The sequence below is a fragment of the Diadema antillarum genome, unplaced genomic scaffold (genome assembly GCF_040938485.1).
Source record: "Diadema antillarum isolate AM-2024a unplaced genomic scaffold, OU_Dant_1.0 seq00001003_RagTag, whole genome shotgun sequence".
In the NCBI taxonomy this organism is placed as follows: Eukaryota; Metazoa; Echinodermata; class Echinoidea; order Diadematoida; family Diadematidae; genus Diadema; species Diadema antillarum.
The window spans coordinates 237376-262117 of NW_027271841.1; the positions used below are offsets into that span (position 1 = coordinate 237376).

At 38.3% G+C, this 24742-nt stretch overlaps 2 protein-coding genes across 2 annotated transcripts; one reads left to right on the forward strand and one right to left on the reverse strand.

The window, feature by feature from the left end:
* Positions 1 to 909: 909 nt before the first annotated feature.
* Positions 910 to 3090, forward strand: LOC139742501 (single-strand selective monofunctional uracil DNA glycosylase-like). The gene is made up of 2 exons (XM_071653036.1): positions 910 to 1535; positions 2470 to 3090. The coding sequence occupies exons 1-2, from the start codon at positions 1137 to 1139 to the stop codon at positions 2995 to 2997; spliced, it is 927 nt and encodes a 308-aa protein (XP_071509137.1). The 5' UTR covers positions 910 to 1136; the 3' UTR covers positions 2998 to 3090.
* Positions 3091 to 6748: 3658 nt separating this feature from the next.
* LOC139742502 (IQ calmodulin-binding motif-containing protein 1-like) lies at positions 6749 to 17876 on the reverse strand. The gene is made up of 12 exons (XM_071653037.1): positions 17766 to 17876; positions 15711 to 15873; positions 14435 to 14661; positions 14066 to 14165; positions 13313 to 13483; positions 12888 to 12996; positions 12308 to 12417; positions 11463 to 11605; positions 10967 to 11115; positions 10443 to 10574; positions 10131 to 10287; positions 6749 to 7580 (listed from the first exon to the last, which is right to left on the reverse strand). Exons 1-12 carry the CDS (start codon positions 17869 to 17871, stop codon positions 7378 to 7380), a joined length of 1770 nt encoding a protein of 589 aa, XP_071509138.1. The 5' UTR covers positions 17872 to 17876; the 3' UTR covers positions 6749 to 7377.
* Positions 17877 to 24742: the final 6866 nt, after the last annotated feature.

Consider the following 24742-nt stretch of genomic DNA (forward strand, 5'->3'; position numbering starts at 1 on the left):
TGATCTGTAGTCTGTAAACTCAGTCAAGTGTCTTCGTTTTGTTTCTTCTTCTTCTTCTTCTTCTCCTTCTTCCTTTTCTTCTTTTTCAGTATGATTTTGTGTGTGATGTTTTTGTATTATGTGAATTGTGATGTACCGCAACTGTTTTTTTAAGATGCACGGACTTGTTGAAGAACAGCCTGTGGCTGAAACAAGTGACTGTATGGAAATAAAATAAATGAATGAATGAATGAATTGGAATTCGATGAAACTTCTACCATTATTGCTCTCAGTTTGATTTCACTCTTGTTTGTACATGCCAACTTTTAATCATTACTGTGTGCAAAAGTGTCCTTAATAAAGTGATAATTTAAAATTTGATTATTTTGACTTTGATTTAACAATTTATTAATATATTCATACAGGTCTATACATAATGCATATATCATATTCTGAAACTCACTAACTATACACAACCCAGTCGCTGTATAAATACTGACAGCACACAGCGTCTGGTCGGGCTAGAAACTCGCATATACCTCTTTTATCATTCTTTGATGGAGGAATATATATCGCTATATAAACATAAAAGTGGTAAAGGTGCAGAAAGTGCAAAGTACCGGTACCAGTACCACTACTACAGATTTAAACAGAAATCATTTACCAGCCAGCAGTTCACAAACACTATTTAAAAAAAAAATTTACACTCATCATTCTTTTAAAACCGGATTAAAAAATCATTGGTAGGGAAGAAAACAAACTTGAAGAATGTTTTTATTTTAAACACCATGGTGAAAGTCTTACCTACAATGTACTGCCTTGTGGGCATTGTGTTTTGATCAACAATGGGCTTGCTCAATGATGGCCAACTGATGATAATTTTCATGACTGCAAGTAATCACGCGTATCAAGAAAAAATGATCAAGCAGGTGCAAACAGTTGTTTTATTTTTATGTGTGCCTACATTGTACCTATTGTACAAGCTGTTCAAGTCTTTCACGTCGTAAAAAAAGGGAATTGGTGGATTACGGCTATCACCCTACAGTATCCAGAAGATGCATTTACAGTGAAACATGGCAATATGATATTGGTATTTTATTTTGCATCCTTCTACAGACATTAGCTACTGGTACTAGTGCCTGAAATCAGTGCCTAAGATGCCGAGGAAATCCAAACGTGTAAAGCTTAGTGCTCCTGCAGGGGATGATGGGGCAGTGGATAATGGAGTGGCACAGGATGACACTGTGCCTGGAGCATCACCAGATGGTGATAAAGGGTCTGTTCAACCCGTAACACAACCTCCCACCCAGCCCGCCAAAAGTGTGACCCAGAGTTCATCCGACAACCAGATTGCCAAGGATTTCATAAGTTTGATGGAAGAGATGGTCAAAGAGCTTGATGCGCTAAAGTTCGGCGACCCGGTCAGCTACATCTACAATCCCCTCGTCTATGCCAAAGAGACCCACGATTGCTACATCCGGAAGTATGGCAACTCCAAGAAGTCTGTTCTCTTCCTGGGTATGAATCCTGGTCCATTTGGCATGGCGCAAAATGGAGTGAGTGAAAGAACACATCTTTGTATACAGTAATATAAGAACTACCGGGTACTGTATAAAAATACCTAGTTCTCATTTCATCAGACTGTGAAAAGAAACCATGATGGGTTTGTTGTCTTGGAATATGTACTATGTGGACAATTTCTATCACCAAGATATCGAGTACAGTTGTATTCATTTTGTGCATCCTGATTCAAATTTATTTCAGTGACAACTGTTATTCTTAGCATTGATTTAAATGTGAGGAAAGAAATACATACATTTATGTACCAGTATGTAAAATTCTAAAAGAACTTAACTCATCAACACGTAATTCATTTCATGAACTAAATTGTGTGGATAATAGATCTGCATTATTTGGTCATAAAATTGGAGCAGGACTAGAATAATATATCCTCACAATTTTGACACTGCAATTATCTGCATGATATTTTCATTGAAACTAGAGTTGGAGTTTTTGAATAGAATTCAAAATGATATGGATTATTTTTAGGGCATAGTCAAAAGGTCACATTCTCGGGAGTTCCCTCCCACCCCCACCCCCCCCCCCCCCCCCCCCATCATCAGATCTTTTTCATCAAGACTTTTTATTTCTTTTTTACAGGCACTTGTAAGAAAAAAAAAATAAAGTGTGCATCATTTTTAGAGTTTGTAAATGAAATGTTTTATTGATTTATCTGCATTACTCTCATATGTGGATAGTTAGGGGATACAATGTATACATTTGTAAAAGGGATATTAGAAGAAATATTAGACCATAGTAGCTTATGTGCATTTTTCTTTTCACACATATCACTAAGTTTTGGCATGATCATTAAAAAACTTTTGAAAAAAGAAGTCATGAATAGTCAATATAGGGTTATTTTCCTGACCTGAATTGAGCATAATACTAATTTATATTCGAATTTACTGAATATTTCATGTTACATTGTAGGTGCCTTTTGGAGAGACAACTTTTGTGAAGGACTGGATGGAAATCACAGGCAAGGTTGGCAAGCCACCCAAGGAGCATCCAAAGAGGATCATCGAGGGCCTGGAGTGCAAGCGCAGCGAGGTTAGTGGCTCCCGCTTTTGGAGCCTGTGGAAGGATCTGTGCAAGACTCCAGACGCGTTTTTTCGGGAATGTTTCGTGTATAACCACTGTCCGCTTGTGTTCATGACAGAAACAAGTAAGAACATCACGCCTCCCTCACTGAAGGCTGATGTGCGCAAGCCTCTCATCGATATCTGCGACGATTACCTTTGCAAGCTGATCAAGCTGTATGGAGTGAAGGTGGTAGTCGGGATAGGAAAGTTTGCAGAGGACCAGACAAAGAAGGCACTGAAGAAGGCTGGGATGGAGGGTGTTACCGTGGTGACAATAATGCATCCAAGTCCCATCAACCCAGCAGCAAACAAGGGATGGGATGGAATCATTAAGAAAAGCCTCAAGGAATTGGAACTTATGAAATATTTTGAGTGAAATGTGTCATTGGTTGAAAACCAAAAGCCTATCAATTTTTTTAAAACCTTTTCTAGCATTTTCATGTCTACAGTATCTCAGTTTCTCAACTCAGATCAGCGCCTAGTCCTGTAGTAAGACATTGTAGACAAAATTGAGCAATTACAATATTCCAATGTGAGAGAGATGGAGAAAGAGGAAGAATGGAGAGAGAGAAGGAATAGGTTTAAGAATCATGTTTCTGTGTCATGGCAGCCAAAGAGCATACTTTTGCTTTGTTTGTTAGAAATTGAGGAAAGGTATTTTATATGCTTTTAAGACAACCTTCCCTGTGTGTGTGTCTGTGTCTGTGTGTGTGTGTGTGTTTTTGTATCCGTGACACGTTCAAATGTAAAAAAACTATCTGCTCTGAGCAAGTGTGTAATTACAGTATGTAAGCAATGCATGTACATGTAATGTTTGTTGGAGACATTGTGATGCAATTGTCCTCTTCGTAAGTTCCTTGTTTGTAGAGCTAGCCAGCTATTAAAGAAATAGTGTATTAATAGCTTATGGTAAATTTCACTCTGATGTGTACAGTATGTGTGACTGGTGGTTTAAATCTAAATATACTTTCTCAATGTTCACTGTATTAAAAAAATACAACTGGATTGAGCAGCATAATGCAAAACTTTAATGACACTGAAAGAAAATGGTTACAACAGAATCACTGACAATTATTTCTCAGCATCCATTTGTGAGATGTGTCTTCACAGGAGCTACCGGTATTCATAAATTCAAATTATTGAAGAAGTGTAGGGCAAAGCGCTGTAGCTGATATTTTTGCATGCATGTCTTAAACACTGGCAGCTTGCTGGTAATCATGTCTCTTGCAGAGGGACTCATTTTTTACTTTTTTACCTACATGTACAATTGTATCAGCCAAACGTGATCATTACAACATCTTGGGCTTGATTTTGTTTTGCTGTTAGCATTATTAATCCATCCATAAGTCATGCATAATCTGGTCGTGCTAGAGAAAAGTATGGATGCAAGCAACTTGATTCATCATTGGAAAATCACATTTTGTATTGTTTGTCAGCTTTTGAGGTTTGATGATGTGTCTTCACTTGGAATCATTCATTGTGACAATGGATTTGCTCCTCTTGAAATGGGACAAAACAAGTATGTTTATTCACATCATTTTGTACATGGCCAAAGATTTCTGTGTATTCATTGACTGGTTGTAAACCAGTCTGAAAGCGGGTACACTATAGGTATCACAGCAATGAATGTCTGCAGTCAACCTTGCTTAAGTTCACCTTGAGCAAGTTGATATAAGTTAATCCGCCATTTCATTGTTACCAGTACGATTGTATTTTTTTCTCTTGTATAGAACACACATGAACCTCTATAAAATATACCTGGTAATCTCACCCAAAAAAAAGTAGTGTTGATACAATGTTACACTCTTTCCTTTGGCTCAGTTACAATAGGATTTCACACAGTTTTGTTTTTTATTTCCATTTTTAATTGTGCAAAGAAATATCATGAGCACCTGTCATGCTACACCAGTAGCTGTTACCATGATGATTATCAGTCTTTTTGAGGCTTATCTTTTTTTTTTCTCTATTTGACAGGAGGCAGAGGCTAACAGTAATTTTATGTTTGGTGAAACTGATAATAAAGACATAAGTTTACAAAGTCAGTAAATAGAAGAACACAGAAAAATTACCGACAGCTGAAATATATGTGAACTTGTGGTCTGTTCTTTGAATAGGGGGTATTGATTAATTTAGACAACTACTTATTAACATAACATTGGCCAACTACATGTAGCATGTATTACACCTTTTTATGTGATTTTGAGCTGTAAATTCATTTGTGCCAAAGAAATATAAGATGTGGTATTTGACGTGTGAAATCTTACAACTCATTAGAAGTTGTAATGAATACAAGAAATGACACAAAGGTAAGAGAGTGATTGAAATTTGTGTGAAGTTGGACAGATAAATTGATTACGGTCAGTCATGTACATGTATCGTTAAATCAATATAATTTACACTGCAATGGGCACCTCATCAATGCCTTGCATGCTTCATGTGACAATAACATCTCTTTCCTAGTACCAGCATACTTCTCATTTCCATACTACAGAAAAATACATGACACAGTTTTCTTTCAGTCTTGAAGAGTTTTATTTCCTGCATCTTAGATGATGAGTACACTTCATACTGGGTAGAATACCATGGAGTTACCATGGAGAAGTATGAAATTAGCAACACTGTATTTAAACCATGTATGTTTATGGAGGATTTTTATGCAGGTGATCCTACATTCGTGTTATCAAGGTAAATCTTGGTTAGTTTCAAACAGTCTCCATGTTCATTGGCGCAAGTTCAGGGAAATAACTGTAACATTTTATCACATATCACTAAAACTTTCATTTGTCTGTTGCTTGTTAAATACATTCCATTTAATTTAAGTTTTTATCTAATATGCCTGTGGGACGTGTATTCTGGACAGTATTTACACACATAGCTATGATACACAGGAATGTCAAGGTGATTTGGTCTCTGTGCAATTACATGGTCAGATTGTGTCAACTAACACATATTGAAATGAGTGATAACTGGAAACCCGTAATGGTTATACATATATACTCTCATAGTCACATGACAATCAATGTGAGGAAGTACTGGAGGGAAATGATCAAGGTGAAACTGTCAAAGGCATCATACAAAGCTGTATTCATCAATGGAGAAAAGATACAGGTACAGGCAAGCCCATTTCAGTGGCCAAATGTCTCTAAGAGTCCACCTGCTTGATTTGGCCACAACAAACTTTTTGCGGATAAATCATATACAGTACATTACGCCTGTATGTGTGATAGACTCCATTACTCATGGGCAATATTTCACTGTTGCGCTTAGTGGCTGCAGAACTATGTGTTGAGCCCTATCTGTAAGAGTACCAGTTACGGGGGAAACTCGATATAATGAGAAGGTCGGGACCAAGCAGTTTTCCTCGCTATACAGTGGATTCCCGTTATACCGAGGTCCTCGGGACCGGCAGTTTTCTTTCATTATAACCGAACAAATAAACAATACAAATACATAGAGTGGATAATGTTCCAGCCTGAATTTTTACTTCGTTGTAACCGGAATTTCGTTATAACCCTGTTCGTTATAACAGGAGTGCACTGTAACAGGTTTGAATAACTATGTTTTTCTTTGTTGAGAAATCACAAAATTTATCTTGTTATAGCAGTTATTCCGTTACAGCCGATCTCGCTATGAGAGTAGCATTTTACATAGACTTGTGTGGAAGGAAAGTCGGGAGCACAAAAGTTTCCTTGTAATAACCGATATCTCGTTATAGCAGTGTTCGTTTTATCGAGTTTCCCCTGTACTAACTTTTCTGCAAGTTTCTCTCTCTCACCTGAGAGCATTGTCTGGTTTTTTGTTTTGTTTTGTTTTTAGGGCAAAACAAAGTATAAACAGAGTGTAAGAGAAATTACAAACAAAACACTTTTTGTTTTCATTCACGTCTGAGAAAAGACTGCTAGTACTGTAATGCCTATTGCTTTCATATTTGTGTTGGAGACATGCATGTGTTGCCTCTAGTATGGATATTGTGTGATAAAATCAAATTGGCCACAAACCTGTTTCTACTTGCCAACCTGTCTATATGGGACACCTTTTATGTTTCCCTTCAGTGGTCACTACTGTAAAACGAGGAATTTTCGCGTGCATTTTAATTTCGCGAATTTCGCGAGCGCCAAGATTCGCGAAATTAAAATGCACGCGAAAGTTCTTGTCTACACATTAAGCATTGAATGCCAGTGGCAATTCGCGAAAATTTCATGCCGCAAAAAAGGCTGTCGGCTCCAATTCGCGAAAAATTCATGCCGCGAATATATCATGTTTTACAGTATATATATGCAGGCTGAACTGTGTACAGTCAACTCTGCATTAGTCAAATATATCAAGGCTGGAGAAAAAGCTTTGACTTGGGCTGTTGTGGCTTAGGCAGTACAGTCAACCTTGCCTGAGATGACCTCGCACAAGTCAAAAGACTGGCCAAGTCAGAGAAAATTCTGTAAGTTCGAATTCACACAAAAAAGTAGGATTTTCACTGGTCCCTATTGGAATCAATTTAGACCAGGGTGACTGTATTTGATGTTATATTAAGGGCAAGTTCATTTTCACTTGAGCAAAATTTGACATGCATGACTTTCACATATGCAGATTTTATTGAATTAACCTTCCACCGGACCACATAGCTTGGGATGTTTTCGATGCAACTCAGGAATGAATCACTGTATTTCAGCTACATACTGAGATCCTCAGTTCTCATGTTTACTAAAGTGTTCAATCAGTAATATGATGTTAATAAATGTTCACAATCAATCAACCACTGCTAGAGAATCTTGAACTCTGTGTCGTACTCTTCGGCTATCTCATCATCTGTCTTCTCCTCTATGTGAAGTTTCCGCCACCATGGTTGCCGTAGCAACTGGAGTTCCTCTCTATGGTTGGCCAGTGCCTTGGCCGCAATGGGTGCTGAGTGGCTGGTGAATGTGTAGACATCACGATTGGTGGCAACATCCACTTTGGGTGCATCTGATTAGAGTTAAGAAGCATGAGAAACCTTTTAAATTGATAGGGTTCACATGCTACATTACACCATAACAAGTAAAATGTACACATGTACATGTATACACAGTGTAGGTAAGGAACATGGTGGGTAAGCACAAGACAAAATCATAACACAGACTATGACAAACAATGTAAAAGATTCATGGAAATGGGAATGGTCTGTGCATGTCTTACTAGGAAGCACCATGGCAATGTTATAAGAAATGTGTAAATAAGTTTTCTCTACTACAGTGTACTTATACAAAATACTGTAGATCAATGGAAACATAAACACACCAGGGGCTGGGCCCCATTTCATTAAAAAATAAAAATAAAACAAATAAAAAAATAAAAATAAATAAATAAAAATTGTTATGAACGATAGCAACTCTTGCTACAATGGTTAATGTCATAGTAATGACAGGAATCTTGCTTCCTGATTGGCTGTTGGTATGGGAAGTTGCCATTCCAGAAAGAGTTGCTATTCTAACATCTTTAATGCAGTGGGGCCCTGGTGTGCATGACATTGAAGGGATAAGCTTCACAATAATGTTGTATGGTATTATGTAGAGGGTAGTTACACCTACAAAGGGGAACTAGAAACATTGTTCTTCTTACACAGAATTCTGACCTGAAATTCAGCTTTGAGGTGAGGAAGTTGGAAATGAAACAAGAGACCCGCGGGTCTAGCGCTCACCTGAGTATCGCAAGTTCACCTTTCACGCAGTCACTAATCTAAATTATTCACAGCTCTACCAAAATTTGACCAGGCATTCTCAAGTGGAAGATGAAAATGTACAATAAGGGCCCAATTTTTTTAAGATTCCTTAATTTGGGGGGATTGGGGCCCCCTGGGGCCCTCTGGGTGGGGCATGGTGCCCAGTTTGATAAATTGAGATCCTGACCCCTAGGGATGCTACCTGCCAAGTTTGACAAAAATCCATCATGAGGTTTTCAGGAAGAAGATGAAAATGTACAATTCAGGCCCCCATTTGGACCCTTCCAACCAACCCCCCCCCCCCTACCCCCAAGAGGGGCACCCCTGGATCTCCTATGAACAAACTTGAAACTACAGTCATTAATGTACTCACTCATAGTATTATCTCAGCTCTATGACTTCTGATTCTAGAGAAGATTTTTAAAGATTCCTTCATTTTGGGGGTTTGGGCCCCCTGGGGGCCCCCTGGGCGGGGCATGGTGCCCATTTTAACAAATTGAGATCCTAACCCCCTAGGGATGCTACCTGCCAAGTTTGGTGAAAATGGGTCATGGGGTTCTCAAGAAGAAGATAAAAATGTACAATTTAGGCCCCATTAGGACCCCTCCTCACCCCCCCCCCCTCCCCTGGGTCCCAAGGGGGGCACCCCTGATTCTGCCATGAACAAACTTGAAACTACAGTCATCAATGTACTAACTCATAGTATTAACCTAGCTCTATCACTTCTGGTTCTAGAGAAGAAGATTTTTGCGGATTCCTTAATTTTGGGGGTTTGGGCCCCCTGGGGGCCCCCTGGGTGGGTCATGGTGCCCATTTTAACAAATTGAGATCCTAACCCCCTAGGGATGCTACCTGCCAAGTTTGGTGAAAATGGGTCATGGGGTTCTCAAGAAGAAGATGAAAATGTACAATTTAGGCCCCATTAGAACCCTTCCCCACCCCCCTCCCCTGGGTCCCACGGGGGGCACCCCTGATTCTGCCATGAACAAACTTGAAACTACAGTCATCAATGTACTAACTCATAGTATTAACTTAGCTCTATCACTTCTGGTTCTAGAGAAGAAGATTTTTACAGATTCCTTGATTTTGGGGGGTTTGGGCCCCCCTGGGGGCCCCGTGCCCATTTTAACAAATTGAGTTCCTAACCCCCTAGGGATGCTACCTGCCAAGTTTGATGAAAATCGGTCTTGGGGTTTTCAAGAAGAAGATGAAAATGTAAAAAGTTTACGCACGACGCACGACGCACGACGCACGACGGACGACGCACGACGGACGACGCACGACGGACGCCGGACGAAGGGCGATCGCAATAGCTCACTTGAGCCTTTGGCTCAGGTGAGCTAAAAAGCTAACTGTGACTAAACTACAATTTGTCAAGCAAACATCACTGAAGCCAGAACATGGGCATATTGTATACCAAACATGTATGGCACTCAAAGAACAAGATATGACTTTATTGTTCATCTGAACGCAACACTAGACAAGTGTCATTTTTGTAGAAAGGACTTGCAAAAGTAAGCTAGTTCCAACTGTAAAACATTGCATCACAGCACAGATTTATTAAATTTTTTTTTTCACCCTTGACTATAAATAATCAATAAAATAAAACTTGAAAGCAAGAGATTATTAAGCACTGGGGTGATGATATGCGGTATGAATTTTCTTCATTTTGTCTCCCTCTGTACAAATGAAAACTGTAAGATCACAACTGAAATTGTAAGATCAACAGTTGCAATCTTACAATTTTCATTTGTACAGAGGGAAACAAACTGAGGAAAACTCACACCCCAAAATAAAACTTCTTTGTGACAACTCACTGGTGAGCAGGTCTGCATCAGTGTTGAGGGCAGCAAGGAGAGCTTCTCTCCTCTGGTAGTTCTTGCGGTGCTGGGCCCGGAAGGCCACATACCTCAGCAGCATCTCCTGGGCCTGCTGGTGGAGCTCTTCTTGGGCTTCACGGCTTAACTCTTTGGGCTGGAGGAAGAGGATGGTGGTGGTAGAAAAGGAGAAGGAGGAAGAGGAGGAGATCAAAATTAGGATGGCTTCTTCAAGAAAAAAGAAAAAGAATGTGACAATAATGTAATTTAATTTTCTTTCCCATCTCTCTCTTATTGTATGCAGTACTTTACCTTTTCCTTGTTGCGTTTCTCGTCAATTTCTCTCTGCAGTTCGACGCGCCTCTCATCATCCAGGCCTGGAGGGGGTTGCCATAGAAATGGTTCTTTCCTCTTTTCTTCTTGCTTTTTAAGAAATCTCCTCACCTGAGCAGGGAGAGGTAAAACAATGAGCAGAGGTGACTTCATCGGTAACAAAAACACAGCTTTATAGCATTTGTGACCGTTACTGATATAGTGTTTCAATGATTATAGAAGAATTGGTTCTGTTTTTAAAAATAAACTGGAAATCACTTTCTGTGGCTCGTGGCTTGTCAGTTGTCAATGACTGACATTATATGTTGAAAACAATAGTGATGAAGTAAAAAGTAAACACATAATATTATCCAGAAACATATACACATACACTCACTCTGACGCACGCACACACACGCACACACACACACACACACACACACACACATACACACACACACACACACACACACACACACACACATACAAATAGCTTCTGCTATTGCATGCACCACCAAACTTACATGTCTCTGGATAGTAATTGCTGCCTTGACCTGGAGAGCAGACGCCTTGCGAAGACCCAGTTTACGTCTCTCCAACACCCCTCGCCACCGGGCCTGAATTCTTATTGCACTCTGGATTTGTGACAGGGCTAGGTACTTGTTCACATCAGCTGAAGAATAATCAAAATGATAAACATGCATGTATATATCGTTGTAATAAACAATTTATCAGTCAAATTTATCAGAGTGAGACTTTTTTTTTCATATACAGTATAGATATTTATCTTGTCAAGACCTAAAAATACTTTTCTTGTTAATGTCGCAGTAAACTCAACAGATACATTTAAATCATGATATGAACAGAGAATACCATGTAGGATGATTCTTTTTTTCGTATCTAGTTTGATCGGAAATTTTACAGTGTGATGTTATATACAGTATTCAATGCTTCTATTGACCCTGTATCTGAAACAAAAAATGATCGAATAGCTTAATCCTTATGTGAAGTTGGCTGTACCTGGGTGCATGGCACTGATCATGTCCAGCTGTTTCTGCCTTGTCTCACGGATGGCCTTTCTTCTTGCCATCAGCAGCTGATGTTGGAGCTCCCTCTGCTCTTTCTCGTACTCGTGCACCCTCGACTTTTCCTCCTTCTTTTGTCTACATAAACAGAAGTAAGATTGTAATGCACAGTTTTGGGTTTATAAGAGTACCTTAAAGGGATGGAACAGTATGGTACAGGGATGGTAACTTTTTGCGAGATACCAAGAAAACACTTATGAAATAGTACAGAGCATACCATTTCAAAGAGGAATTCAAAGTTTATTCGATGAATATCGGGTTTGGAATGACTGAAACTTCCAAAAACAAAGTAAAACAAAGCAATCGTAATAAAGTGTAGGTCCAATACTTTATTAGAATCACTCTGTTTTGGATATCTCAGCCATTTCAAAACCAATTTTCATCAAATAAATGTTGAATTCCTCATAGAATTACATGCTCTTTCATATTTCATAAAAGGTTCTCATTATCTCACCCAAAAATGTTAGAAACCTGAAATTAGGTCTCAACCAAAACTATATGATCCCTTTAAACATGATATCCTGTCCATTAGATAAGATTTTAAAAACTGACTTCTTTCTGGGACCACTTTCTACATGCAGACTTGCAAACAAATGAATGTGATTTGCCATCATTTTATGGCTGTGTTTAGCTCCTTTCAAATCACAGGGTCGTTATGTCTGTGCCCTCTCTGGGAAACTTTGGCAGGTGATCCTACATCCAGACCTTTGTAAGGTCAATTCACATTTGTCACTTTAACTACCAACAGATTTCTTCTAAATGGGAACTTGAATGCTCCACCTGTAAGTCCTCTGGAGTGTGGACATGCCCCGTTTGGCTTTCTTCAGCTTTTTCCTCTGTAGAATTCCTCGCCATATTGCCTGTAAGGTGGTGGCTGCACGATGTAATCTCTGCCAGGAGAAAAGGTCAAAGGATCATATGAATATATAACGGTGATCATGGTCATGATGACTTCTATGATCATTACAAGTATAAAGTCACATTAATGGTTGCAACAGGTAAGTCATAACTTACAATGGAAAACATGCAGTACTGCATTACTGAACTTACATGCCTGACAGAAAATGGTGGCCTTCATGTAAACAAACACCAACAGCCTACTGTGTGCTCAAGAGAAAAGAGAAGTGTATGGAATAAGGAATCCTACCTTCCCATGTTGAAATCGTATTTGCCTTATACAGTTAAAAAAGAGATTAGTTCGATGATTTCCATCCAAAAAGCAACAATGCCAAAGTACATGCATCTGAATTTTCTCCGCATGGAGTCAAGGATTGATGACATCAGAAAAATGTCCTCATTCAAAATTTATAGTAAACTGAAAAAGGTGTTCCACGAACAAAATCAAAGAGTTTGTGCACACCTGTAGTTCAGCCTGTTGTGCTGACCCTGCATCGAGAAGAGACAGAAGGCGTTTCAGATCACGACCAAATCCTCGACCTGTCCAGCGACTCAACAGAGGTCTCAATCCCCTGTAACAAACCACAGATCATCAACTCCATGAATTATTCATCATGAGCTGAACAATACATCAGAAATTAAAACTCTAATTTGCAGTACCTTCATGTTACAAATATAAATCATCATCTACACCTTGAAACGTCAGATACTGCTAATCAGTGAACCACATTTTCTCAGAGTACAATTCCTATATTCATTGAACCATGCTCATTAATTTTGAACTTTATCATACAGACTTATATCTCCATGAAGAGAACAATAGATACATCATATTTATTCTTGCTCAAATTCTAGTATACTGAATAGAGATGCTTAGGTTTCACCCACTTGTATCTTGTGTACAACAACTTGATAAGGGCTTCATGGCTGGCCGCAATGTTGACAAGTGTTCTTGTGGCTGCCGCTCCAATCTCTGCATCATTGAAGGCCGACAATTTGAAGACGATTTCATCCAGGAGACTGTGCACAACCTTCTCATCAAGCGTATTCAGCACCACTCTGACAGCATTGGAAATAGTGTAGAAAGGATCACAAAATGCTAGTTTATTTTCTTTTTCATACAAGACTGCTTGAAATGCAGCTACTAGTGGTGTGGTGATAAATGATGATGCTACTTAATTCCTTTTGATGTTTTGATTTTTATGTTGTTCTTTTGTTCAATGTGCACAGCACATTGGTTTAATTAATTTTTTTGAAGGGCAGTGCCTCTCTGTGTTCAAATTCATTTTATTTCATTATGACAGAAAACATGAACCAATTAGAAATCTGCTATCATAGTGTCAATTCATTCTGGTAAAGAAAACCCAACAACACTGACAAAAAAGGCACATAAAAAGGATATTTGTAACACAAGCACTCCTAAGAGCAAGGGCCTAAAATGCACTAACTTAAGAGCACACTTCTTCTTATCACTCACTCTCAAACACCTAAAGAGTAATAAAATGCCAAAGATGGTGACTCTGGTTTCCCTCAAAATTTAGAACATGTGACAAAACCTTCATGGCAGTAAAATGTTATTGGCCTAATTCCGCAATAAACTTGATTGTCATCATAGTCAGTAAAGAGGCAATTTAAACTCACGAGTTCACTCTCACTGCACTCTGAATCAATCCCAGCAGCGTGACACTAGTTTCTCTGTCATCCGTGATCAACATCTGCAACAGGTAATTAGACCTCAGCACTGTAGGCAGAGACAAATGGATATACAATATCTTTTACTTATAGATTGATCAGTATAACAATTTTTATATTCAGCAAATTAAGCTATAGGAAAAATGGCCTGACTGATGATAACTATAATAAATATTGCAATTAAGCATACCACTGCAAAAAAATAAAAATAAACAAAACGAAAAAATATCTGCTGGCATATTGTCCTATACTATCCTTTCAGAATGTGCATTTGTGCAATTCAATAATGGAGCTGGAGGTATCATTTTGGTAGCTTACCATTGGTTGTTAGGAAGAGGTGTCCACTGTAAAGCCATTGTAGCGATTCAATCACCTCCTTGAAGTTGCCTATCAGGTCATCTTTAAGGGTCAAGGTTTTCTCTGGGATCTTGCAGTAGCGATGCTGGATATTACGTGACAGGATGATAAGCCTTTCTGCAGCCTCTGGTAGAAAGATTGCATGGAACTCATGGGAATCAGGAGGGTCCAGCCCAACAGAGCAATGCCTGGCATGGGAAAGCAGTTGGTGAAAAATTAATTCTAGTGGGAAAAAAAACAAACAACAACAACAACAAAAACACACAATACAAACTGACCTGCTTCTACTATATTGATTGACTTCTTTGGCAGTGGTAGTAATCTATTCTCCCAAGCTCTTTCTCTCTCTAGATTATCAACTGAATCAAACTAAAATCAGTTATCAACTAACAACACAGAACATTCTAGAAAATTTGGTAAAAATAAACACTAGCATGTATGTACTCTATTGAAGCAATGTGTATGATTACTTGAATACACTGAAATACTACTACTGGATATTTTCATCTCTGAAACTGGGGCTATTAAAGGCACATGGTCCCCGTGGTTTAGTCAAATGCGGAGGCGGGCGCACGGCGCAAGTTTCCTGTGTAGAGACCTACGCTATCGACCCCTCTTTAGCGCTTACGCTGTGACCCATTTCCCCCGAGTCCGAAGAAGTCTGATCCACTGTAGTCAGTGGTCCGATCACAGTTCGGCTCATGATTCGGCTGAGGGGGATGACAGCTTTAGCAAACTTCTTTTGTGATGTCATAATAAGAAGCACATATGCACGCACCCTGGCATTACTACAGGCTGCATGATGCGCAGAGAAGACAACGAAGGCAATGTTACCTAATAACACCTACGGGATTTACTCTTTATGACAGCTCAACTTCAGCAATCTTCGTATCAATGCTAACGGTGATCGGCAGTATCATCAACAGCGCCCTCTACACTACCGGGACTATGTGCCTTTAATAAATGTATAGTATGTAATTTCAATGCTGATCCGGCCTCATTATGTTTGCACAGCTTTTACATGTTTCATACATGCACAGTGTAATATGGAACTAATTTTCATCTAAACAATAAACATCATGTACAAACAAAGACATGCAATACATGAATTTACCATGAAAAACAAATCTGTACTGGTGTAGAGGCTCTAGATGTTAATGTGACTTTCTCGCCACTTCGAATTACAGTCCCAAAGGGCAAGGAGTTGACGTTAGCCATTATCACGTTTGTCACTCACGCAAGGATTTTGGCCAGTGCAGCTGCTGTGTTCCACTTTCCATTGATCTGTGAGAAGTCTTGCCTCAGAGCTATCAGAACACTCTGCAGCAACTCATAGTTCCAGATTTCCTTCTTTATCTTCTCTGCTCTTTGGGATCCTGGTACAACACTGTCAAGAATATCTAGATTGTGCAAAAATGGTAAAAGAGAGAAAGGCAAATTCTGGATTTATAAATAGGGTGATAGGACAGATGCTGGAAAAATGAGCCCTATAAATTTATTTAGAAAATCCCTGTGCAGGACATGATCCAGCCATTTCAAGAAGAAAATGAAATCTGGAACTGAATACAGCTAGGCACAATTAGGGCTGTATTTAATACTTACAGGATTGTGCCTTAGGATAGGTATCCATAATGTATGTTCATTGTAGGTATCATGATTGATTGGGAAATCATTTAAGAAAAGACATCATCATTAATTCATCTTGAAACCTTAGTCACATACACCCATTTGTATCTTGATGAGATAATCCCTGAAGCAGCTTTTTCCGGCTGGGATGGGAGGTGCTGTATTACAGTAGGTGATTATGGTGCAGTCAATATATAAAGACAGTGATGTGCACACTAAAAATTCTCCTGTAAAATTTACAGCACCATGGAAGTAAACCACAGGAGTTTTCAACCTCCTGGTGACAGGAAGGGCAGCCTCCTACCATCCTGGAAAGAAGCACCTGTTGGGGCAATAATTGCAATGGCTGGTATGTAGCAGGTACAAATGCAATTGCAACTATGCAAGTGGTTTGGGGATAAAGGGAGAATTTGTAGGAACCAACTGTTGCTTCAGGGACACAGAGTTTGAGTAGAACTACAAGTACAACAGTAATCTATAATGATATCTTCTGCTGATGTATGGAGTTTGGGTTATGACTTGACAAAGATGGGATTTTGTGATACAATACACAATGATACATCATGACATAGACTATGAGAATGAAAACAGGCTGAGCCTATCTGGGGGTAACCCCGGGGCGCTCCTTGTACACAGTTATACTGGGGGAACCCTTCACATTCAGCGTTCGGGCTGTGTTTCACAGTTAATCTAGGGGTAACAAAACACTCTAATCCGTAGTGTTAGTGAAGGAGAAAAAGGACTGAATTTACTTTTGGCATTATCGCGAAATAGTCCATCACTCCATTCACTGCCATTCATTTCGTCAAAGCCGGGGACTTCTTTCAACCTCCATAGACTTTGCACATATTGGAGACGCACACGCAAAACGAGAGGGGACTGATTAGATATCACAATTTGGCCTTACTTTTTTTTTTCAATAGGATCAAAGAGTGTAAATGAATGTAAAATTCTGCCAAAAAATGTTGTGATTTTGTTACTTGTAATATCATGCCATTATTATTACACATGTCAAATGTAACATGAAATCGACATAAAAATGGGATAAATTTTAGTTGAATATTGATTGTTGCCATTGTAAATTTATTCTCTAAAAGTAATTCAAAGAGCAAATAAAAGGCGTCGACCTGCTTGTGACTGTCATGTCAAATTTCATACTAATAATAGAATTTACAGAGTGCAGTTGAAAGAGTTCGTTACGTCCCCCCCCCCACACTAAATTTGCACAAAATAAATAAATTACTATTTTTTTTTCTACTAATAATAAACTAAATAAAGGTTATGGACTTATGCTAGGGTTATGTCTCAAAAGGAAGTCTTCCCATAAATGGCATAGATTTAACGTTAACCTTTAATTCATTTATAGATCTACTAGATCTAGTTTCAGCATTAGCAGTTGATTAGTAAAAAAAAAAAAAAAAAAATAGTGGGGGGGGGGGGGGGGACATAAGGAACTCTTTCCCAGTTATTAGTCGAGACATAAATACTTTGTTCGAGTGTAAAATGGGGTCGCCGTACTGTGTGGAGGAGCGCCCCAGGGAGGGTTAGGGTCGCCGCGACGCAGCCAGTGGAACAGTGCGGTTTAGAATTGGCAGTGCAGCGAGTCCTATGACCTACAGAGTTTTCAACAGTTGGGACTACAGAATATATCATAATCTCACGTTACCTTGTAGAGCGAGCAGAAGGTTCGGGACATTCCTATCAGTAGTCTCTGCTAGATGTGATGCTAAATCTTCAACCCTTTTATCTTCTAAGGGGTCATTTTCTGCCATTGTTGGATATTAAGAGGGGGAAATAGCAAAAATCCGATCCTATTCGCTGTGTGTGTGGGAATCGGAACCATTCAAGTTGTTGTAAACAATGTGGCTCGTTCAGTAATTGTCAAAAAAGATTATTCATTTATAGTTTAAATAAATTGATGAATACTTTTTTATGAGCTTATATTTTTTATGTTATTGTAAAATTATAATAAACCTAAAATATATGGAAAATATGGTTACTAGCTTTCTTTGTGAGTCATACACAGCTTACTCCAGTGATTATGTAACATGTTATGTACACATGCAATGCGTGCACGATTGCACATATCACAGCATCTAGCAGCATCAGGCCCAAATCAGGCCAAGCCAGCAGTTCAGCATCACCACTTCTCTTCATTCATAGCATTATCGCACTGTAGTAGCGGTGGCTCTGCAGAACAGATAGGCCTAGAATCTACTGTAAGTCTTTATACAACTTACAACTTTAACACAAGGCTTTTTATTGTACTTTTTTGATTAAAAAAAAACCAAATAGCTAAGGCATTTTACTCTTGTTCTTCTTTAATATTTTCGGCCTATATGTAGTGACTAGTGAGCTTGTTTGTGTGTGAAATTGTACTAAATTTTACGGAAGAAAGATATTTTTATTACAGCCTGAAGTCGAAATTATTATTATGATTTAGAGTCTATAAATATTATAGCTAACAGCAACTACACATGTTTGATTTTACAACAGTTTTATATCTAAAATTTTACCCTGTCTTCATTTGTACTTTCAGAGGTGTAGAGCAAACACAATCAATGAAACAGCTGTAATTTGTGCTGAAACTTGCACCTCCCTGATTGTAAAATGTGCATTGTGCTGCAGCTGAAGAAGATGCACAACAAGCTGTCAGGTATCTGTTCACATAGATTATTTCAGTGGTCATACTTGTGGCAATTGGAATCCCCATATTTTTGTAACTTATGAAGTGTCGGAAGACATTGGAGTGGACCAGAAAATACTTTTGTTTGAAAGTGACTAAGATATGTTTTTTGTATTTATTTTCCACAGGGTTATTGATGCTGCATGAAAGATAACGGACAACAAGCATTGCTGTGAGCATTGATCTGCATCTCGTCTGATTTTGGTCTGTCCAGTTGGGTCATAATTAACTGACCATAAGTATGTCGTCGGGGAAGAAGCTTGCTGACTTGGCCTACAAGACATTTGCAGTCAGTATGGTGGGACTGACTGTCTATGGTACGCTGGTTCTTGGCAGCAGGTTCTACAACATGATGGAGGCAAGGAAGGAGAGGCAGAAAGCCTTACTCACTGCCGCCAACTTGGATGGAGTGGGAGGAGTTGAGGCCGAGGCGGTGAAGTCATAGGAACTGATCTTACTAGATGATGGACAAATGTGTGAGAATTCCCTTGTGGTCATACAAGACTTGGTAAAGAAGTGGTCAAGTCTTCAAGTGGACAAGGTGGAGGGAGGAGAAGCAGACAATGTCTGTGAGGTTTTTGTTATTTTACCTTGCTGAGAATCAAGGAACTGATTTGGATTAAGAACCTGTAACGGGTTGTTTGCATCAGTTTTTCCAACCTGATCAGTGTGGTACCCTGTGTCCAGAAACAAGTGTTGGATTTACACAAGTTAAAATACTCCATGGTTTGATGTTCATTTGATACCTAGTTATATCACAGCAGCATAATTTGACCCTGGATGGAAAGATGCTGCTGCAGCAGACAAGTTAGATGCTGTATTTGCAGTTCAAATCATTACTCTAGTCATACTCCTATGAGACAGTCATTATCACATTTTTAAAACTTATAAATCCATGATACCTTTTGTCCTTTTTCATATATGTATGATGGATGTCATCCCAGAGTAAACCAGGATCATGGAAATTAATTCTTGAATGAGATTAACAGACTTTATGCAACTTTATCTATTAAGCTTGCAAGATAAATTCTATGTACTGCAGCTACAAGTATGCTTCCACCGTCATCAATCACAGTTTACAATACAGTATTGTATACAATGTACATTACCATTGTTAGTCTGCCTGTGAAGAGAAAATGAAAGTCTCTTGATTTGTATCATCACAACTATTGTATTGTATACACCATTTTGATATATCTGTTGTGACAACAAAAAAAAGTCTGTACCTACCTATAAATTTTTGATATACATCAAATTATGTGATATTATTGTGTGGATTTCCAGTATTCAATCAAAAACCGTAACACTCCTATGGTTCGTCAGAAATAATACCACATGCTGTTGGTTTTATTGTTTTTCAAGGAGATGTTCATGATAATCCAAAATTTTTTAGTGCTAGCAGTTTCCCTTACTAAGTGGTCGTCATCATTGTATTTACTCTTGTGAAGGATTGATATGGTCTTTATCTATGCATTCACTAACAATCAGTACAATTGTTTAAAAATTAACATAGATTTTAAAAAAGGGGGAGATGAGTCTTAATCATTAGCATATCAGGGCTTCACAATGACTACACATCCTCTTTGAAATGTGTGTTTGTGATGAGTAGGCAATGTTGCATGATACATGTAGTGTATTGTGTTTAACTGGTATGTTTTCCGTAATCCCCTAAGTAACCAATCTCGAGCAGTATACACTGGTATAATTTACACTGGAAAACTTCATGGTATCAAAGGCTCTGTCAAATGAGCCATGCTGTATGTTTCAGAAGCCTATAGTATACCAGTTCCTGCATCCATTAATGAAGCAGTAGTTTTATTTCTGTATGCTGGGAGACAGAAGTTCCTGTGATAATTCAGTCGTTTAGCTATGCCAGAGTCAATTCATCCAGTTACCTAGTCTCAGATAATGTAAATCCTCATAAGTCACTTCTGTTGCATTTGAAGAGAAAATAAAAAAGTCAACCTCACAATATACATGTATTAGTGAGATATTAATGATCAATGCAATGAAGTGTGATGTCTTTTGTGGGGCTTTCTCCTAAAAAATTGTTGAGGGGAGTATAATCAGGGAAGTGGAAAGAGTTTCAACCTCCCTGATATAGCAAACACAATGATTGTGTTACAGACGTGTACCTTCATAGCACTGAAGCAGACACTTGTCTATGTATAAGTCTTCATCATACATTGCCCTGCACATATTGCATGACATGTAGATGACCGTAATGTGTAACTGTGTCTGCTTGCTTATTCAAGACACTTCTGGTTTGTTTTTTAAATGACTATGTATCAAGCAAATTTGTTCTGAATAAATTTGCAAAAGTGATATTCACTGTATACATTGTACATGTACTTGATTATATAAGTGTAGATATGCTCTTGATAAGTTGTGTAATGTATGTATTCTATTGCATTTGTCATTTAGTGGTGCTGTGGGCACATATGCATGTGTTCTTGTACTATATACATGTGCCATGCTAATTGCTTGTGATTTCTCATTCAACAGTCTTTTCAACTGACACAAAAATAACAGTGGCCTCACATGGAACCCAACAGAAGAATTTGGCTAAGTGTATGTATAAGTGTGTGTGTGTGTGTTTGTGTGTTTGTTCATGTGTAACTTTAAATTTACACCATGTACATTGCTATTTCATATACACTGTATCACACCTCATATGTAATATACTTCATAATTATATACAAGCATATCATGTGTAAGAGGGCTTGACATTTATATTTCCTTTTATTTGGGGCCACTGGAAAATCAAATGTCAAATTTATTTTAGTTGCCCGAACAGCCACCAGAGAGAGAGAAAAAAAAACTTAAGTGTCAAGCCCTGATATATATGTATATATGTGTGTGTATATATATATATATATATATATATATATATATATATGTATATATATATATATATGTATGTGTGTATGAAATATGATGTAATATAAAGATATACATGCATACATACATACATTTGTACATATACACCCAAACATACTTCTGTGTATATGACACTTAAATACCAATATCCTCTCTCAATCTTTTGAATCATTTATATCCTTTTATTTCTCCCGCCATCTCTCCCCTCTTTCTGATTTCTGTAGTTACACCACGTCAAACACAACTACACACCAAAATATAGCTTTGTTATTTTGCAATTTCACTGCACATTGTACATGTCTCCGGAATGTGTTCACCAAGAAATGTGGTACACTGTACATAGAGAAGTAATGTAATTTGGAAGACGGTCATCATATGAAACCAATGAATGGCGTGTGAGATTTTCATCTTTTCAATCAGAAAGTTTTGCACATTGTTTCCTAGGTTCCTTTCCCCCATGTTTTCCGTCTCATTTCTTTTTTGTTTTCATTTCGTCCTTGTCTACATATTCATATGTATCATTTCCTCGCAGTCGTGTCGGCTTATTTCTTCTTCTTTGTTCTCTTTTTGTCTGTTTTCATTCTTAAGGCGTGGGGGCTTTGTGCATAGGATTTGTAGCTTCCTTAAGGTTTGAACAGTAGCTACAGTTGCCATTGCTACAGCTTGCACCCTATCAATCGTGAGCAATCAATGTTAACTAAATTAAAGTCGTCGTGATGCTAAAAGTGACTTCAAGTTCACATGAGCAAGCTTTTATGATATTTTGTCTCTCTACTCCCCGTCACATCGCATGATACAAGATCACCTACTCGTACTTTATGACATACCTATGACAATGAATGCAAAGAATCACTCTCGGTAAGTGTTTTATGACGCAACAAAGGGATGGGCGCGCAAACGCAATAGAAGGACGCGCCTCATTCGGTAGTCCTAACAGTGTACAAAGCGTATCTCTTGGTAGCCATGGGTACCTTAGCTGGATTCAGCTAGCTAGCAGTCTCAAAACGTAGCTGTACAGTGTTGAAGAGAAACATTTGAATCCCCATAGCAGCTGCAGCAGCCCATGCATGATATCTCACTGTGTCTTACTCATGATAGCCCAATAAATCTACTAGCGTTATGCTTACTCTCTTTTTTTAAGGATGTAATTGATTCCCGAACTGGACTTACAGTATAACTTTAACCAAACATTCTCATTCATCTTAAGACGTGTTCATACACCCGTATTGGTCATGACCCAAAGTTTTAACACTACAGGAAGCCCATACCAGGTAAGCTACAGAAATTTGCCATTTGCACAGCTAATTGCACTGAGAATTCCTGCAGGGTATTGTTTCTATATACGTCAGTTAGTGCAAGCAAATGTTGTTGGTTTTTTTTTCTCTCTTTCTTTATATTCCTGCATGTGTGCTGTCATCTTCTTCAACTTTGTCTTTTAGCCTATTAATACAGGGAGTGGTCTCAAGACATTAATTTTCCTACATGTTGGACCTGCATGCCGTAAGGTTTATTGTTCTTACATGGATTAAGATCTCACCAGCTGTTGAAGCGGTATATATTAGTCATTATTTTGTATTCAAGTTACTGAAACCTACACACTTTGCGTTTTTCTTATATCAAACACGTTTAGAGACGTGTTTAGCACTGATGAGCGCCCTGAAAGTATTATTGTTATTATCATTATTGTTACTATAATTATTATTATTATTGTTGTTGTTGTTATTATTATTACTACTACTACTATTACTCATCCATTACTATCATTATCATTATCACCATTATTAGTTTGTCGTATTTAGAATTACGCGTGTATTTTTTTTTTTTTTTAACTGATAGTAATACATTATTATTATCATCTTGTCTATGACAGCAACGACGAGTCGCTGGCGTCACCGGTGGCGACATTCTGTTCGAGGACTACCATTTTTCCTTCAAACAACAGATTTCCAAGGTCAATCAACTGAAGGAAGCCGTCAACCAATACTCAGCAGCTCTGAAGGGTAAGTCTTGTCACGTACGTAGTTCCTTTCTTCCGACACAAAGGAAACACCACGCAACGACAAATAAAACAAATAAAAATATGGGGATGAATACGATTGGGATGGGCCCTATATTTCGTTTGATGCAATGTTGGGGAGGGGCTGAAATGCACGTACATAATACATTGAAGAAATTTCATAATATTTCAAACTGTCGCTATATATAGTTACATATGCCTTTGTTGATATAATCATGCTTGTGAAAAGATGTTACTTTACTCATCCACCGAATGAACTGGCAAAACAGTGAATTGTGTTCATCATCACAAGGAGAAAATACTAAACCTGAAAAGGAGCAAAGTGTGGTGTGGTGATCGCAAGACAGCAGTAACTGTTCCTGGATAAAATGGAGACGGGCAGATGGGCAGTTGTGATTAAATGGTGATAATATTGACGTAGGCCTAATACAGGTGTAAGAATAACGATAAATTAAAAAAGGATAAAACACAAGAATAATGAGAATGATAATAACAGATAAGAGTAATGAAATGATTATGAAAGATAAAAATAACGATGACCTCCAGAGAATATTTACGTAATTTATAATTCTCCAGTTATTTCTGTCCTCTTGGGAATAGTAAAAGTATTTGGAGGAAGATTTTGTATAATGCCATCATAGAAATCGAGAAATCTGGTGGAAAAAATGTATCGGACTATACATTATTAAATCCCAGAAGCAAAGACTACCCTGAAGAACGTCACAGACTGCTTGGCAGATTTCTACGAAGACTTCTGGCCACAACACAATGAATTTAAACTCGCTTTGAAGGTAAGACGATGGTGTTTGTTGCTCTTGCCTATGCCAGAATATCTGTTGTAAGGAAAATATTAAGCTGTTACCACCCCCCCCCCCCCCCTCACCCATGGACGTTCATTCTCTAAACAGTATTGCACAAATTGATTCCGGCACTTTTTATAATTCGCATTACCGTTTATGAGAGATCTTTTGTTTGCTTGTTTTTTCATTTGTTTGTTTTATGACATGTTGGCAACCTGTTTACCACTAAAAAGGAAAACATGATTATGGAAAGGAACAGT